This window comes from Ochotona princeps, chromosome 12 (assembly GCF_030435755.1).
Source record: "Ochotona princeps isolate mOchPri1 chromosome 12, mOchPri1.hap1, whole genome shotgun sequence".
NCBI lineage: Eukaryota > Metazoa > Chordata > Mammalia > Lagomorpha > Ochotonidae > Ochotona > Ochotona princeps.
In genome coordinates this window covers 55,554,815-55,573,759 of record NC_080843.1, presented here as the reverse complement: position 1 = coordinate 55,573,759, position 18,945 = coordinate 55,554,815, and the positions used below count along the sequence as shown (strand labels likewise).

Here is an 18,945-nt window from a genome sequence, read left to right as displayed (position 1 = left end):
CTCAACATTCTATGGTCATCCTAAGGAAAATGAGAGATACATCACCATAGAGGGATTTTCTACAAATTTGATAACTAGGTAGTGTTTAAAACTCAAAGTCATCAAGAACAAGAAGGCTGCTCTGAGAAGCAGCCAGAAGCAGGAGGAGACAAGGGAGATGTGGTAACTGTAACATGAGATTCTGGCTGCAGTCCTGGCACAGAAGAGGAACCATTAGATAGTCTGCAGCAAATACACTGCTGTGAGTAACTATGTATTTAATTTTTAAAGTTTTTTTTTATATTTTTATTGGAAAGTCAGATTTACAGAGAGAAGGAGAGACAGAGTTCTTCCATCTGCTGATTCACTCTCCAAGTGCCTGCAATGGCCAAAGCTGAGCCATTCCAAAGCCAGGAACCAGGGGCTTCCTCCAGGTCTTCCACGTGGGTGCAGGGTGCCAAAGCTTTGAGCAGTCTTCCACTGTTTTCCCAGGTAACAAGCAGGAAGCTGGAAGGGAAGAGGAGCAGATGGGATATGAACTTGCTCCCATATGGGATCCCAGCACATGCAAGGCAAGGACTTTTGTAGAAAATCATCCCCGGGTCTCTGCCTGCTACTTGGTGGGCGTGACCTAAAGCTTGCCTGCCCTGGTCTAGGGCGTAACTTCCAATCCTGTATATAGAACCTGACTTCTGATGTGATTGGAAGGTCAGCAGGATTAGGCATGCCTTTCATCTAATCACAGTGTCATTATTGGGTGAAGGGACTACCTGAAAACACCCTGTTACCCTCCCTTTCCCTAGACCTTTATAAACCTGGACCTGGCTCATCAGCTTGTCTCCGGTGTTTCTTGTGGCCAAAGAACACCATCGCCTCACTCTTGGTGACATAGGGGCCTTGCTGGCAGGCCAAAACTTTGAGAACTGGCGCTTGAACAGAGGCATCAGGACTTCAGAACAGGGACCTGAAGAGTTCGAGACCTCGGCAGTTCGAGACTTCGGCAGTTCGAGACTTCGAGAGATTGAGACCTCAGGACTTCAGGTATTTAGAACTTTCAGTTAAAATCTGGGAATGTTTACCCTTGAGGACATTGCTACATTTAATGACATTAAGCCAACTTACCGAATCCTGAAGCCATGGTGGGACGTCTTCATGGATTACCTGGCAGTTATAATGTTGATGATAGCTATCTGTGCGGGATCCATGCAACTTCTCGAAGATCAGATGGTCTGCTTGCCGGTATTGCCATCTCCTATAAATGCGGAGACGCACATACCACCAGGAAATACTGACATCCCAAAGACAGAAGCAGCCACTAACCAAGACCAAGAGGGGCAGATGACAAATGACATTTCCCTTGGCACATCTGCTGTGATATCTGACATACCTCTCAAAGCCACGAAAGATCTAACATGCCAAAAAAACAACTTGGATTTTCAGCAATATGTATTTATTAATCAGATGTGTTACCATCTAGCCCTTCCCTGGTATTCTAAGTACTTTCCATACCTTGTACTTTTACATACTATTATTCTCATAGTCAGTAGCAACTTTTGGTTCAAATTTCCCAAAACATGCTCCAAGGTAGAACATTTTGTTTCGATATTAGGAAAGTGCTTTGAATCTCCTTGGACTACAAAAGCGCTGTCTGAGACAGCATGTGAAGACTCAGAGGAAAACAAGCAGAGGATAACGGGTGCCCAGACTCTACCAAGGCATGTGTCTACTAGCAGCGATGAAGGCAGCCCCAGTGCCAGCACCCTGATAAGCAACCAAACAGACTTTAAATATTCAGCTGAGAAGCCTGTGATTCAACTTCCCAGCATGACCATTCTGGATAAGAAAGACGGTGAGCAGGCCAAAGCCCTGTTTGAGAAAGTGAGGAAGTTCCGTGCCCACGTGGAAGACAGTGACTTGATCTACAAGCTCTATGTGGTTCAGACAGTTATCAAAACAGCCAAGTTCATTTTCATTCTCTGCTATAGTGCAAAGTTTGTCAACACAATCAGCTTTACACATGTCTGCGAGCCAAAAATTGACCATCTGATTGGCTATGAGGTCTTTGTGTGCACCCACAGCATGGCTCATATGTTGAAAAAGCTTCTCGTCTGCTACATAGTCATAATTTGTGTTTATGGTTTCATTTGCCTCTACGCACTCTTCTGGTTATTCAGGATACCTCTGAAAGAATATTCTTTTGAAAAAGTCAGAGAGAAGAGCAGTTTTAGTGACATTCCCAATGTCAAAAATGACTTTGCTTTCCTTCTGCACATGGCAGACCAGTATGACCAGCTGTATTCCAAGCGTTTCGCTGTGTTCTTATCAGAAGTCAGTGAAAAAAAACTTCGGGAAATCAGCCTGAACCATGAGTGGACATTTGAGAAACTCAGGCAGCACGTCTCACGCAATGCCCAGGACAAGCAGGAGTTGCACCTGTTCATGCTGCCAGGTGTGCCTGATGCTGTCTTCGACCTCACAGACCTGGATGTGTTAAAGCTTGAACTGATTTCAGAAGCTAAAATTCCTGCTAAGATATCACAAATGACTAATCTCCAAGAGCTGCACCTCTGCCACTGCCCTGCAAAAGTCGAGCAGAATGCTTTCAGCTTTCTCCGCGATCACTTGAGGTGCCTTCACGTGAAGTTTACTGACGTGACTGAAATTCCAGCCTGGGTGTATCTACTCAAGAACCTGCAAGAGCTGTACTTGATAGGCAATTTGAATTCCAAAAACAATAAGATGATAGGACTCGAATCTCTTCATGAACTGCGGTACCTGAAGAATCTCCACATGAAGAACAATTTGACCAAGGTCTCCTCCAACATTACAGTTGGGGCTCCACATCTTACGAAGTTAGTCATTCATAATAATGGCACTAAACTCTTGATACTGAATAGCCTTAAGAAAATGATGAATGTTGCTAAGCTTGAACTCCAAAATTGTGAATTAGAGAGAATTCCACATGCTATTTTCAGCCTCTCTAACTTACAGGAACTGGATTTAAAAGCCAATAACATCCGGACAATTGAGGAGATCATCAATTTCCAGTATTTAAAACAATTGACTTGTCTAAAATTATGGCATAACAAAATTGTTACCATTCCTTCCTCCATTACCTGTATCAAAAATTTAGAGTCGCTTTATTTCTCTAACAACAAGCTTGAGTCCTTACCAGTGGCTGTATTCAGTTTACAGAAACTAAGATTCTTAGATGTTAGCTACAACAACCTTTCCATGATTCCAATAGAAATAGGATTGCTTCAGAACCTGCAGCATTTGCATGTCACAGGGAACAAGGTGGTCATCCTGCCCAAACAATTGTTTCAATGCGTGAATTTGAGGACTTTGAATCTGGGGCAGAACTGCATCTCCTACCTCCCAGAACTAATTGGGCAGCTCTCCCAGCTCACTCAGCTGGAGCTGAAGGGGAACTGCCTAGATGGCCTGCCAGCCCAGCTGGGCCAGTGTCGGATGCTCAAGAAAAGCGGGCTTGTTGTAGAAGATCACCTTTTTGACACGCTGGCACTCGAAGTCAAAGCAGCATTGAATCAAGATATAAATGTTCCCTTTGCAAATGCGGTCTAAACTGAGATGATACGCGCACATCCATGCCCGGGAGCAACTTCTCAGATTGCAGATGCTCACGTACATGTTATTGCAAGATAATGCATTTTAGGAGTAGGTGCATCTTTTTAAACAGAGGATGCATAGAAGGCTGATTGACAATTATAATCACTAATCTTGGTTCTTTTTAAATTGTTTGTGACTTGGATGCTGCCGCTACTCAATGCTTACAAATTGCTTGCCTGGGGGCCCGGCGGCGTGGCCTAGCGGCTAAAGTCCTCGCCTTGAAAGCCCCAGGATCCCATATGGGTGCCGGTTCTAATCCCGGCAGCTCCACTTCCCATCCAGCTCCCTGCTTGTGGCCTGGGAAAGCAGTTGAGGACGGCCCAAAGCTTTGGGACCCTGCACCCGCGTGGGAGACCCGGAGGAGGTTCCAGATTCCCGGCTTCAGATCGGTGCGCACCGGCCCGTTGCGGCTCACTTGGGGAGTGAAACATCGGACGGAAGATCTTCCTCTTTGTCTCTCCTCCTCTCTGTATATCTGACTTTGTAATAAAATAAGTAAATTTTTAAAAAAATTACTTGCCTGCTAAAGTAAATGATTAAATTGACCTTTTCTTACTAGAAAAAAAAAATCTATGTATGGCATTCAAAATATTTTTGCCCCCTAATAAATGTCTTTCAGTTTCATTTTCTGTGTGCTCCTGAAACCCCGTTAGATATGTCTTCCCAGAGAAGGGAAAGTTCAAACACTTCTCCGCAAAGTTTTTATCTGCTGTACCAAAGGGTGACTGCTTACACATCCAGATGTGGTTCTTTTCTCCTGTAACTCCATTGAGGGCCCTGTTCCTAGATAAGCAGCATAGCAGGCCCCCCACCCCTGCTCTTGACGGACCTCTGATCAATCCCAGCAGGTGTTTCTCTGTTAACCAAGCCAATAAGAAGAAGGAAAGTCAATATTAGAGGGTAACTGACTGATGGCTAAAGCTGGGACTGTGTGGAGGAAAGATAACAGTCTGGTGGTTCACACGTAAACAGTTTTCAGATGCCAATAGCCAGCAGGCAGCCTTTCCCATCAGATATCTGTGAAGGCATCAGCAGTCAGAGAATTGTGGGCCAGAAACTCCCTCCCCCAACAGAGGTAGAACCGCTTATGTGGAAGGAAGGGGTATCTCGCTTTCTCGGTGCTGGGTTTCTCAGTGCCTTCCTGATTTATGGCAGCATAGTGGAGGCTGCCTGCTCAGATCTAAGGTTACTGCAGCTGCCTCCTTGCTTGTGTGAGACTGGAGCGTAAGACAATGCAGGAGAGTGATGAGAGCTACAGGGGCCCAGTTTGGACACACATCTATGCACACATATGCATGCCTATGCACACAGTTGCACACATACATGCACAGCTGTAGACTCATGTCTATTCATATACACACCTGCACACATGAACACATGCTTACATACAGGCACTGGTGCACACAATTACACACACACCTGTCTACATGCATACAGCCATAAGTAGCACAATACCTATCTACCAACAGTAGACACACCTCCACAACACACTGAGCATGCCCCTACATACACACCTGCACACAGACACAAACACACCTATGTGTACATGCCTACATTGACATATCCATGTACACAGACACATGAACACACACATTCACCTACAAACACCTACACACAGTCTTATACATACTTGCACATGCCATGGCACACATACATATCTGGACATATATAAACATCCATGCACAGACCAACACACCTCCACATCCCCACATATTATACACATGTGCACACCATATATACAGATATCTACACATACACACCAGACATCCTCCTACATATTCCATGCACACACATACACACACATGCCCTCAGGAGGACCAAGCAGTGATGGTCCCCAAGGCCTGACGTCAGGCAGAGGAGAAACTCACAATGCCAGGTATGAGCTCCTAAAGTGAAACACTGATGTGTTGGATTTAGAATAGAAGAACTCCATGCCTACTTCTTGGGTGCCCAGGGTCTTTAGTTGTTATACAAGGGGCCTCTCTCAGCAAATACTGATGGGTGCAGGACCATGAACACCCAACTGTATATTAATTTCCTCAGAGTGCTCTCTGTGTTTTTAATAGGACACATGGCTCCTGTTGGAATAATTCCTTCTTGGAAATTATTCCTGAAGCCCCAGAATTCTTTAAGAGGCTTGGTAAAGGTCAAGGTCAGAGGTTGTCCAGAGGCCAGTCTGGATTTAGGGCCACATTAATGAGAAGTGAAGCCCTGAGTGTGTGGTGGCCAAGTCTCATGGATTTCAGGTGACAGGTACGCCCCTGGAGAGGAGAGCAGGTGAAGGGGAACTGAACTTGGCCATGTAGTGACACATGGCTGTTTACTGCTAAAACACAGATGAGTGGAAGTGAGCACAGGGAGAGGGCAGGTGCTGGTTGAAGGAGCCTTGACATGGTCCCATGACACTCGGCCTCTGTCTCAGCTGCAACGTTCCTACCCATTACAGCAAGCCCTGCTGACAGACTGGGGACAAAGCAGGTGGGTGGTCCTCAGAGGGTAACTAAGGGGAGTGATCACCTAGCCTCAAGGACACCTAGTGGCTGCTGGACTCTGCTTTTTGAAATAGGAGGATGGGCACAGTGGTTCTAGTCAGCTGGTTCTGAAGACTGTGAACCCAGTCCTGATCATTTGGTTTCTTGGACTCATGAGGCTCAGCTCTCCCAGCCTTTTGGAATGCATCCTGGGCATTTGTGAAGACTCTAGTGATGTGGGTGATCCTTTTTTTTTTAGCATAGACTTTCTGAAAGAAGGGGATGGTGTTGTAAGAAGGTTCCGAGAGCTGCAGGATTGAAGCACCCATACCTGTTGGCATGGTTTGTGCAGAAAAGCATGTCCAGGCCCAGGACTTTTGGGAAAAAGCCACAAAACCATGGGACAGGAGAAGGCCCCGAACTCCCTAGGGGCCTCTCACCCATCTTAGGCAGGAAAAATGTTTAGCTTCCCAATTTACAAACCCAGTACTAACTGTTTCCCTCCTCTCTGAAATAAAGAGAAACACCGAAAGATTTGTTAGAAGCGAAAATGAGCTCACTTAGTGAGACAGCAAAGGACTTAGAAAATGTTACTTAAAAAATGGAACACTCACAATGATGGGAACACAGAGGACTATATCAAGAGAAGAAATTGCAAATGTCAGGGTTGTTTCTGGCCTTGATTTATCTGTTGAAAAGGAGAAGATATTTCACATTCTGCACGATTTGCCGATGAGCCAGTGCTGACAACTTCACTGCTTAATCAGAAGAATCGAGCAAATTAACAGGTAATTCTGATGAAATAGCACAAGCTCTCTTGGGTGGAAGATTAATTATCACCCTGCTGAAAGGGAGAGGTGACAGGGTGGGCTTGCTCAGGAAAAAGGCGCGAGAGAGATATTTTCAGGGTCAGCGGATTTCTCTCTTCCCTCTGTCTCTGCAGGGGCAAAGAGAAGCAGCATAGAAGACTGATTTTTCCTTCCTGGGGAGCAGTTGGCTGGGGGCTCTGTGAGCGGGAGATGCCCTGTGTTGTAGGAAGGGATATTCAGAAGGCTGCCCCTGGTGGGTATCTTCTGCTACAGGGGTGGAAAAAGTACTGCGGAATCACTGTATTTAGAAAGTGGGTAGTGTTTCCAATACTCACTTAAGAGCCATGTACTTGGCTGCACCTCTTCCCCAGAAAGTCCAGGAACCTGCAATCTGCAGCTGTTTCCTGTCTTCATTTACCTGAGATGCTGAGGGCATTTGCATAGCTGGAAGACAGGCCACTAGCTGCACTGATTCTCCGTTATGACAGCCACGAATGGGTTGTGACAACTGGGTTTGTGAGGCCCAGCTCTGGGCTATACCCTGGCCTTGTTGGGGTTGGCTTTAACTCTCCTGCATTGAAGTAAGCATTGTCATGTAGTGATTTACGCCACCACCTGCAATGCTGGCATCCTATATGGCACCAGATCAAGTCCTGGTTTTTGTACTTCCTATCCAACTCCCTGGGAAAGCAAAGGGATCCAAGTTCCTGCTTCCATGTAGGTGACTTAGAATTCCAGGCTCCTGGCTTCTGCTTGCTGTTATGATGGCTATTTGGAAAGTGAACTCGTGGATAGAAGACCCTCTCTCCCTCTCCCTATCTCCGTTTCTCTTCTTTCTCTCACCTTGCTTTAAAAAATAAACAGATTAAAATCTAGAACAAAACCTTCTTGCATCCCCTTGTGGGCCCCTCCATGTTCTCTAAGTCTGTGTTGGCACACATGGCTTCTTTGGCTTGGAATGCTTTCCACTTCTCTCTTCCAGCTGCTTCTCTTGCAGGCACTTGTCACTCAGGGACACCTTCTGCAGGAACCCTCATCTGAGTCCCTCATTGCACTTAGGTAATCTCCCCAATGCTCTGTGTCTTCCTTACTTCCCACTGTCACCACTCCATCCATGATCTCTGTTCACTTGCTGTCCACATAGGCCAGTGAACATGCGAGGGGCAATGTCAGGCCTTCCATTCCAGGGCCCAGCTTCCAACAAAGAGTCTGGCATGTGACAAGAAGTAGCTAAAGGTGGAAGTCATGGACTTATCCTGGTCGGTAGAAGGTGGATGGGGTGGTGGGAACAGGGTCCTCTAAAAGGATCTTAAAAATACACAGAGAATGGACAATAACATGCCTCACTTCCTACTTCCAATAGGAGTGCACTGATGAAGACATTGATGGCATCTCATCATTGTCCCACCCTATCTCAAGGAGCTGTGTGTCTGGATGTGGAGGAGCCAAGGACCATGTTAAATCCATGCAAAGGCCTGTTCTGTGAGTCCCACGCAGTTGCTCAGGACTGATTTTGAGAACATACTTTGAGAAACACTAATATTTCCATTCCTTTTAATCTCTCCAAATAATCCCACAATGTAACAACTTTGGTCTCAGACTTTATTTCCTCCTTCTCTTCCTCTCCCTTCTCTCTCTCTTTTCCTTCCATTCTTTTCCTCCTTTTGGTGTATTGTCCAAGGATGACATCTGAATTGTTGCAATATAGCAGGCCACCAGTGTATTTGTGTGTGACTGATGGCTGGCCTATAGGCAGCCGGCTGGGAAGGCACATGCTGAGAGAGCCGCCTTGGCCGGTAGGGATGCCTGCCCCTGACAAACTGGTGTTTGGCCATCTGTGAGTGATAAATCAGTCACCTCAGTCCGAATCCAGCTCAGAGGATTTCTTGTTAAGAGAAGAGGATTCAGATCAGTATGTCTTCTTTACCTTGGTTGGTAAATAGGGAAGTATTACAGCATGGTGAGATTAGTCTCATGCTAATTGCGATGGCAGAGAGGCCTTCTATCTCAGAGCCAGGAGCCAGGCCAAGAGTGCCATGGGGTGTGCACACATCGATCAGGCAGATGGCAAACACACAGCCCCAAGTTACAGAGTCCAAGGACCTAGAGAACACAGGGCTTGTTTGGCTATGTGTGTGAATGTCATCTGAGCCCCTGTACTAAGGGGCTCAGCAAAATTAACAAACCTTCAAGACATTTTTTTTTTTTTTAAAATCTTCTGTCCCACAGTAAAGCTAAAAATGCAGTTTCCTCTCTCCTTTCCTAAGCCCAAAGGAAGTGTCTTCCCAAGCCATTGGCACTCACTCAAGAAACATTTGAATGAATGATTTGGAAATGCAGGCAAGCTGACGGGGACATCTGTCACAGTGCTGATGGCCAGCGCAGATTTGGCAGGTCCAGCTGGTTGGGTGTGGTTCTTCATCTTCCCTCTGCACTCCTTCTGGAGTTGGGGGTGGGGTGGGGGTGAGGGCGGGTAGCAGATGAGCTTCTAGATAGACCAAAGCATTTCTTCCATTTGGGAGATGTTTCGAGAATAGTCCCAGGTTGTCTCTGTTTCTTGTTAGCCATGCACTCTCATTTTTCTAAACTACCTCCTGTGTCCATGATTGTCACTTTCCCAACCATCATTCCGAATGGCCTATCCTCGCAGAAGGCCCTGCCCTCCCACTTCCCATATGTGAAAGCTTTATCACCTTCAAGTGCAGTGCTGCGTTTGAGGGCTTCACATAAAGATCCTCCTGCCATCTCCCACCCATGGCAGGTTTTTGGCAGAGCTGCCAGCCTCATAAAACAAGGTAATGATCTTTTGGAAGCTACCACTTCAGCTATTGTCTCACAGCCATTGCCAGAAGAACCAGAAAAGTCCCACCATGACTCACTACAGAGGAGTGTGAGAGGGGGCAGAAGCGGCGGGAGCAGCCTGTGGATGGGCAGGGCAGGTGACTGCTAATTTTGCAACTGCTTGGAGATATTCTGGCACCTTCAAAGGACACCAGCAGACCTGCAGTCACTTGTTCAAGCTGATTTATCAATTTCCCAGCACTGAAAAGCTCGGTAGGAAAGAACTTTACTCTATGATAGAATTTTGCAATTTTTTTCTACAGTCAATGCTACATGTGGAGTGTCTAATAGGAAACTGCTATAAAAATGACAGTGAATTACACTCTTCTCGGGAGACCTTATGCACATGGGTTGAAGGATAAGATACAGCCAAATGGGTTTCGATTTCCTTGTGTTTGCCCAAGTCCCTGGCCCGGGGAAGCAAGGTAACCTATGAAAAAGGGACATTTTTGGAATAGTTGTTTTTGAATTATGCTTATGAAATACACCCTGTGCGATGGAGGGCATGTGGGAAAGCTACACTCTGCCAGCATGACTAATTTTTAAAGCCTTACTCAGAGAGAATCCGCCCGCCCCACCTCCCCCTCAAGAACACAGCTGGGCTACTCCTTCGTGGACTCAATGTGTCAATTCTGAATTGAACTAACATGAAATTTTACCTCAGTATGGCACAGCAAACCAAGCAGTGGACCTTGCAGCTGCGTTTGATGTATAGGAGTTCATACACCAAGTACTATTATTTTATTAACTTTAAGAACATGTTTTACATAAAAACAGGCAACATCAAAAAAGCTCAGTTGATAAATGAACATGATATATCACAGATGATTTCATTCCACATTAACCTACATTTATTCACTTAAACCAAAGGATCAAGGGAAAAATTAGATCTCATTCCACCTTTAATCATGGATACAAATCATTTGAAAGTTATTTCATTAGATTCTGAAAATCAAAGATGAACTTATACCATCTGATCCATGCAGCAAGTGATAAATTCAGTATTTTCAAAGGAAACATTGAATTTTTTCACACACCAAATCAAAACCTTTCAGAAACTTGTTTAAATGCATCAAGTTCCCAGCCCACCTTTTCAGTATGCAGGAGCAAAATACTCTTTAATTTCACACTCAACTAATCCTTTAATAATTTTCTTTCAGCCAGAATGAAAGAAGCTATTATTAATTTCCTAATAAAATTTTTTAAAGAATTTATTGAGGCTATGACTCTGACCTTTAGACCAGTTTCAATTCTTTTTTTATTTTTTTCTGAGAATACACCAAAGATTAATGTCAATGGTAAGTGAGAAATTATCCCTAGAGAACTGGTCGGGGCTTTTTTATTTTCTTACCAATTTTTTTTTCATTCAATTGCACTGGGATGAATTGACATTATAGCATCTTTATCATCACTGTAAAAATTCTACTTTCTTTTATTACCAACAGTGAAGGCCTTAGATCTATTACTTACTTTAATTTCATAAAGTATATCACAGACAAAAATATACAATTTTACATTAAAGCAACATTAAGGGTCTCAGGTAAGTTGACCAAGAAGAATGCTGACGAAATGTACAAGAAGTTTAATTTTAGAGATCACACTACTTTTCAGGCAAAAGAATGAAACTATTTTATTTGTCTTCATGGGAAAGATTTTGCAAACCTCCTGGTCAAAACACCTGTCAGGCAGAAGCTTGTTCACTGAAAATGGCCACGCCAACACCCTGTGTGTCGAAGCCCAACAACAGATTACAGCCAAATAAATTGGAAAAATTCTACTTATCCAGGGCCTCGGAAGCCTTCACATGGAATTGCCTATTTCCCACCAGCTTCTGACCCTTACTGTTACTGAATGGATGGTTGCATATTTGAGATGATTAAAAAATAAAAGACTGACTTAAAAGCACCTCCTCTCAAGTAATTACATACAAACCAAAGATTCTTTCTGTCAGTCCGAGGGACCCATTTGTCACTATTTTATATGAAAGCACCGCTGAGCCAATTTTTATAGCACAGTTGCAGTTATTAAATGTTAGTGATTCTTCAATTTTGTTGATTGATTTGCCTTAACCAAAAGAGTGTCAAGTGTGTCAATTTATGCTCTTCTTATTGTATGTGAATTTGATAAAAATGTTAGTTCTGGAAGTGCTTTTAATCACTATTTTTCACAACAGGCTAGATTTTGATGATTAAATAAGAAATCCATATCATCGAGAAAGCACATATCTGACCCTCTATACTTCATGCAAAATAAGGGTCTATTTGAGAGTATTTTTCCCAAACTCTTAAGAAATGGCAGACAATATGTGAGAAAGGCTGACTTTTAAACTGACCAACTTCAAGTTAAGAAAAAAACATTTGGACAAAAAATATTGCATTGTGCTTTAAAAATTAATAACTTATACATTATCAAAAGGATATGTTATCTATAATACAGGCTCAGTGACCCACTAACTAAAAAAAATGCTACATCCAAATGGATAATTAGAGTACAGCTACCCTGATGGGTCTTGGTGTTGTCCAAAACTTAAAAATCACAATTATGGAAGGAATGTCCAGGATATTTTAACGCTTTCTTCTTGTCTCAGGAGAGTTAGAAAAAAGTTGGGAACAGGGAGAAGTGAACTCTTACCTCTTGAATCAGCAGACCCTATAAAGCAAACTTCAGCCCGGAGCACATTGTTATGGTCAAATTAAAAACCTTTGAGAATAAGTTTATCATGAAAATGTTGACGGAGCTCTACCCAGAGAAGGACTAGGGGCAAAACAGCCCTATTGAGAAAGCTCTCCCTCCACACAAGCAAACGTGGGCTCCTGGGACAGAGTTGTCAAATAGAAGTCGTTGGCCAGCAAACAATCGTGATTTAATGTGCCTTGGTCATACAGTAGCTCCATGACCCGCTAAGTCAATTTTTCTTCTCTTTTTTTCATTTAACTGATATATGCCTCAAAGGGCGAAGGATTGCAATTTTAGCTTTCATTCATGGATGTATTGCTTTCTTTCAACAATATCTGATGGGCCTGTTAGCCACCACCCATGGGGCTACTGAGCAGGTTGTGGGGAGGTCTCACGGAATACAAAACACCACGTGTTTTCAGTAGTTTATTCACATCATTCCTTACCTATTTTAATATGCACCACGTGTAAATTAGATTAGATGAGGGTCTACAGGAAAAACATGTTCAATGATGGAAATCTTACTTTTCCTTCTAATGATCTGAGGAAAATCACATATCCATTGATCATGACAAGTAAAATAATTTCTGCTACAATATTGAGAAAAAAACATGTTCATTAATATGAGCAGGTCTCCTCTACAGAGATGATTTACACAATGCAATTATCGACAGAGTTCTTCTTTAACTAGTCTATTATCAAACTGAAAAGCTGAATATTAAAATCCCCTTGAAAATACCATATGATTGGTCATGTGTCAGTAAAGGAAAGACAGTCCCCACCACCAAGCCACCACCATAAGAGCTCTATTAAATACTTGGAAAGCAAAATATGGAAACACTCGTGGCGATGACTAAATTGATAGTTACAGAGATACACTGTCATAATGGTACATAGCTGTTCTAGGATAAGTGAAATCAAAAAATAAAATCAATTTGGTTATAGAAATTCCTTAAAGAACATCACCACTTAATTATTTCAAACTTGAGCTATCCCAAGAATGTCGAAGAAAAAAAACTTTAGAAAGCACTGGCTAAAAGCAAAGCAAGCTGCAGACAGCAACGTCATCGGCATGCCTTGTGCTTGTCTGTTAACCCTCTGAGCACATCTCTGTCATTCAGGATCATGGTAGCTTATCACTGCAAAGACTGCATTCCACCTGATTACTCAATATTTCTACTTGACAGGTCACATTCCACCATTTATTCAGCATGGATCACTCTGATTCTGTAGCTGCTGTGCTGGGCTCCCCAGGCAGAAGGAGCCCTACATTGTTCTGAGCTGCCTGCCTCTTTGTGCTGTGCTGAGAAACACTCAAGGCTCACACTGTCCACAGCCCCTACAGGAGTTGACGGCAAATAGCCCCTGCTATGCACAGAGGGTTCTGTACACTGGATGCCAATGCAACACCCTGAATGTACCCCAAGAAAGCCCTAATCCAAAGACATAAAGGAAATGACTACATGTAGACCTCTGCCCGAAAGGTCCTTCACATTCACCCAGTTAGAATTCAGGCCAAGCTCTATATCTGCCCCCTAGCCTTAGAACAGCACTCTAGAGAAAGCAGGTATTCCTGACTAGTTCAATGACTTTCACTCACACAGACTCCACCCACACACCAGCACCCTGGAGTTCTGTGCCTGCCCTCTCCCTCCCCCAAAACAACTCAGAGGACTTCACGGTTTATGCTACTTTGTGGTTTTGTGAGTATTTCCAGACAACACAGTCCATGGAGATGAACATACAGGTGGAGGAATAACACGTGTTGGAGGCTGTATTGTAAAGATAATGAGCTACAGTGTCTAAAGACCTATATAAGTGTATATATACTGCTTGGCCATCCAGATGCCATGTTTGTGAGGCACCATTCACAGGTTGTCTCCAGATCACAGGATTGAGCAGTCCTTAGGAGGACACTTCAGTTGGGTCCCTTTCTCCTGAGATCTTCATTTCCCCTCCTCTGAGCCCTGTGTGATGCACAGCAAGCGGAAGGCCATCATGCTGAAGTACAATACTTGCATATTCCAGAAGGAATACAGGCCTGGAAGTACAAGGATAGGGAGATAGTTTTGGTAACCAGAGTAAATATACAGGTCTCAGACAGGACTTGGCCCCAAAGACGGAAAATCTCTACATCCTCCTGGACAGCTGAAAACAGCGGAATAGGGCAACTGTCTTCAGCAATGGAAGATGTGTCCTCAGGGGTTTCTTCTGGGTCTCTCACTGTGCTCTTTCCTGGGGGGCAGAACAGGTTACCTAAAGAATCTATAGTTGTATATGGGCTCATCTTATCAGTAAGTCACTTCTTTATGACCTATTTTTACAACAGTCTGGATTGGGTTCAAATCGTGCTTTCTCCTTGGCCATGTTGCAAAGCACTTGCTCCTGGCTTCTTGTACCCCAGCTCTCCCATGTATGGATCCCATACTCTGGAGCAGAGTTCCCACTGACACAGGGCCTGAAAACCCAGGTGAGTAAAAGCCTAGGATCTCCCATTTTCTCTTTCTGCTAGAAATTTCAGCCTCTTGGAGCACCCGGCAATTTATTGCTCATTTCTTCCAGGTGTTTTCTTTCAAGTAAATGTCTGATACCAAGCAGACAGACCCCCCACTCACCCAGCACGAGTCAAACTGTGCTTCCTGGAGGGTCTGTGCTGGCACTAGCAGCAGCTGATGTAGAAGCAGCATGGCTAGGGCATCATCAGTACCTCTTCACAGGGAGATGGTTTTGTGCAGGGGGCACCATCTCTCTCTTTCTGTTGACCACAAACTCAATTTCCTCCACTCAATGTGCAGGACTCACTGCAGGTGACAAGCCATACCATCTAACAACCATTAAAACACCCCTTCCTCAACAGGATTGTGAAAGAAGACAGCAGTGTTATCCCAAAGCGATAGGCCTACCATGCTCTAAATCCATGAGGACAAGCTAGATTATCATTGCAGATGCCTTTCTTGTTTGGACATTCCAGCATCTAAAAACACCCCACGATCTGCAGCAAAATCCAGAAATATGTGTGTATACATCCGAAGACCTGAAAAAAGTCCTGAATACAGGTTCTCAGTAAATCTATGCACTCAGAGGGTTAACATGGACTCTACTATATACTGCAGATCCTAGCTTGAAGGATGAAAACATTCATTGCTTCTATATTTAGAAAAAAAATCTGCAAATTAACCTTAACCCTTTGAGGACCCCATAGCAGCAAATTACCATCTTCACACCCCCCCCCCAGGCCATTCAGTAAAGGAAAATTGCTAGGAAGATACCTGAAAACACACTGTTCTGCCTTTCAAGCACTGAGTGCTAGATAGATCAGATGAAACTGTTTTACATAAATTGGGGGGAAAAAAAACTTCTGAGTCTCAAAGGGTTAAGCTAGGACTTTGAGTAAAAGGGTCTTATTAAAAGGGTGAGTTGGGGGAGCGAACAGTCTCGGAGGAGCTTGGGGAGTAGTCTTCCGATTCCGAGTTGACTTCCGGCGGAGCTGGCTGTGCCTTGTACCGGCTCCTCACATCCTGGTTGCATCTTCGTCGGAAAACCTGCCTCTCCTTATCAAGAGCGGTGGTCTAGCAGGGGCATAAAATGAGAAAGAGGACAATCAGGGCCGTGGGGAATGGCAAAAATAAACACTTTCTACAGAAATTTCTGCGACTGCAAAAACGATGCCGGCTAAGTTCACATGACCATTACAGCTCAGCTGTGTTGACATTGATAGCCAACTCTTGGGGGACTCTCTGCTCCCCTACTCATCCAGCTCTTCAGGAGGCCTGGTCATCACTTCAGCTAGCACAAGCAGGATGGATGCTGTCAGAGGTGTGACCTTTGCCCAGTTCCAACCAGACTTCTGCTAGCTCCACATCTATTTACCCTTGGGTGGGTCCCTGGTTAGTCAGAGCTTTCCCCCTTATGGGTGGAAACCTCACTCGTGTGTGTGTGTGTGTGACCATGCAGTGCAGGACAGTCATCCAATAAAGAAGAGACATGATCAAGCCGTGGCACCCAGAATCAAAGCCACCCAGTCCATTCTGTTCTTTTCCCTTGTTCTCTGTGTGCCTCCTACACTAAACTGTCCTACTATTTGTTGATGAGAAAGTATGGCTAAGTCTCTGGAAGGATTAGATTAATTTTAAGGAAACCAACACCTGAAATTCAATATGGCTCTGAATGCCACTAACACAAATGGAAACTTTCCATGGATTTCCCTTCACAAAGTTAATTTTCATCGTCGTATGTGGCAACTCACAAAATCAGGGTTCAGTTTCACAGGTATTCTGTCTCCCTGCCTGTGTGTCTCATTTTCCTGAGGAATTTTCAGATGATCCCAGGATGTGCTATCTGACTGTAGCTCTGGAAGTTATGACATCCGAGTAGAAACCCCATGGATTTAATGGGTGTGGGGAGGAGGAACAGGTCATTACAGGGAAACCTTACACAGAGCACAGAAAAGCAGATACAAAGCCTGAAGAAAAATATAGAACACATATAAAAGTTGAAGACATCCCTGTTTGAAAGTCCTCTTTAAAAGGATGTTGCCTGGAGGTGATTCTGCTTTTAAGAGATTACTTTTCTTTTGCAGGGATATATGCCACCATTTTTCCTCTTGAAAATTTACTGTTTAGCTCCTTTAAAGAACTGAGATAAATTTATAGCCAGCCTGCTTCTGAGAACAAAGTGAAAAGTAAGCCTCTCAAACAATCGTGGTATGGCAGTACAGCAATCTTAGCTCTAAAATAGAACAATGAAAGTTCCCAAACGAAGTAATAAAAAGAGAAAGAGAGGCAATATGTAGAATCAGTATAGTAAATGGCTTCGTTAGGCTGAACTGCTCTGCTTTAAAACTATTCACATTCAAAATTACAGTGTTACAAACCAATGATGAAAATAAACCTTAATAATCCACTTCTTGTTCCACTAGATTGCTAGTAACAATGATTCAATAACTAATTGAAATGTCACCTTTGATTCTTCTACTTGTTGAATTTTTAGGTTTTTATGATATTCTCAGCATCATAAATCCAAATTCCTAACCTTATTTAAAACATTGTAAAGTTACAACACATGGTATTTTGCTTTCAAAGCACTCTGAAAATGTTCTGTTTGTGTGGAGTTGAACGTTTGTAAAAAACAGATGTCTATTTAGTCTGACTGACATCAAAAAGTATTCTGTAGTTAATCCAAGACTAATATAAACTTTTCTCTTGGTCATAAACACAATTTCTATTTCTACCTTTTTGAATGTGAAAAAAAAGTCACTGGCATGGAGATGAATTCTAACGAGTGAACAGGGGTGATCAGATGTGAAAAAGAGAAACACACGGGGCTGTGGTCAGGAATTTTGTGTCCTGCTTTGTCCATCTGTTAATTGAGGGACAGGAATAATTCCTCCTCTCTCTTATACAGATGCTGAAGATGGACATCCAAACGCTTCCTAAACAGTCAAGAGTTGCAGAAATGGAAAGTGATCTTTTAATTTCCTTTTTACAATTTCATGTAAAAACAGTATTTTAAAATTAAGCAAATGCAAGTCAAATAAAAAAAGGAACCACATTAGAACTTGACATCAGAGAACATTCTCTCCCTGGCACGGGCACTTTCTCAATATCTTAGTCATTTCTCTTTACAATGATTAAATGATTGGTTTGTAGATATTAAAATCTTTTATTCTTCTGTTTAAAACATTGTAAAAGCCTTCATATATTTAAATCATTTTGGGGTATATCCCCATCAATTTTGATGCCATTTACAGTAGGTTAATCAATGAACACAATTCACACTTCTGATTGCAGACCCTGTAGCAGATCATTTCTCCATTAATCTCAGGAGCCAGCTCAGCTACAGGTTGGTAGCACTCATTGCTGAGCCCTTGTTGGATGGTCCCATTGCCCTCATTTTTCACCCTCAACTGTACAAATGCTCATGAACCCAATCAGATACTCCTCCTTCCTTGTCTTTCTGCCTAACTCCCTTTCTGTTTCTGTGCTCAATTATTTCTATTCCCGATAGTCTCTTTGACCAGAATGTGCTAAAAGTTCCCCTTTGCAGATGAATATTCCTGTTCAAATGCTCTTGAGATTTCAGTTGCATGGTCCACCAGCATCATCATGGCACCTGTTCATGGAAGCCTATCATGGTCATGATCACATTTCATGAGATGGAGTTTTGGTGGTTGTTTTTATTGGATTTAGAGAATTCCTAAAGTTGAAAATGGATTTACAAGGCATCTCTGCCTATGGCTGTCTGTCTTTACATTCACAGAAATTGAATGGAGAGAGATTTGCTCACACTTGCATTGCTAACCAGGAATAGAACTCAACTCTTCTGCACATGGCCCAGATATTTTTCCCTTTTACTCTGATGCTTACTGGAATAGAATAAAATGGATCCCCTACATTTTGGAGCTCATTCCTTCTCTCTTCCTGCCAAAAGTGAGCTGGCTAGAAGACACTGATCACACAGGCTGCCTCAAAGGCCAGGCCCAGGGCTCTCCCATGCTGATGGTTAAAGAGACCTGGCTCAGGAACAGTAAGCAGGGTTCC

The 18,945-nt window shown here is 43.4% G+C and overlaps 2 protein-coding genes across 4 annotated transcripts in view; one reads left to right on the top strand and one right to left on the bottom strand.

Moving 5' to 3' along the window:
• The first annotated feature begins 1,050 nt into the window (after positions 1 to 1,050).
• On the top strand, positions 1,051 to 3,564 carry LOC101530251 (volume-regulated anion channel subunit LRRC8D-like). The gene has a single exon (XM_004577686.2). The coding sequence runs from the start codon at positions 1,051 to 1,053 to the stop codon at positions 3,562 to 3,564; it is 2,514 nt and encodes an 837-aa protein (XP_004577743.2).
• An 8,489-nt stretch (positions 3,565 to 12,053) lies between these two features.
• Positions 12,054 to 18,945, bottom strand: part of DCLK1 (doublecortin like kinase 1) — a 341,441-nt gene continuing 334,549 nt past the window's right edge. Inside the window, exon 13 of one of the 3 annotated variants that reach the window (XM_004577536.2) lies at positions 12,054 to 15,975. In XM_004577536.2, coding sequence (XP_004577593.1) covers positions 15,811 to 15,975 — 165 coding nt within the window. In that variant the 3' untranslated portion in view covers positions 12,054 to 15,810. The remainder of the gene's footprint in view (positions 15,976 to 18,945) is intronic. The other 2 variants (XM_004577534.2, XM_004577533.3) reach the window with 2 other exon arrangements.

What these genes read in the sequence shown, in the direction of transcription:
- LOC101530251 (XM_004577686.2), top strand. Translation starts at nt 1,051, where the DNA reads ATGTTTACCCTTGAGGACATTGCTACATTTAATGACATTAAGCCAACT.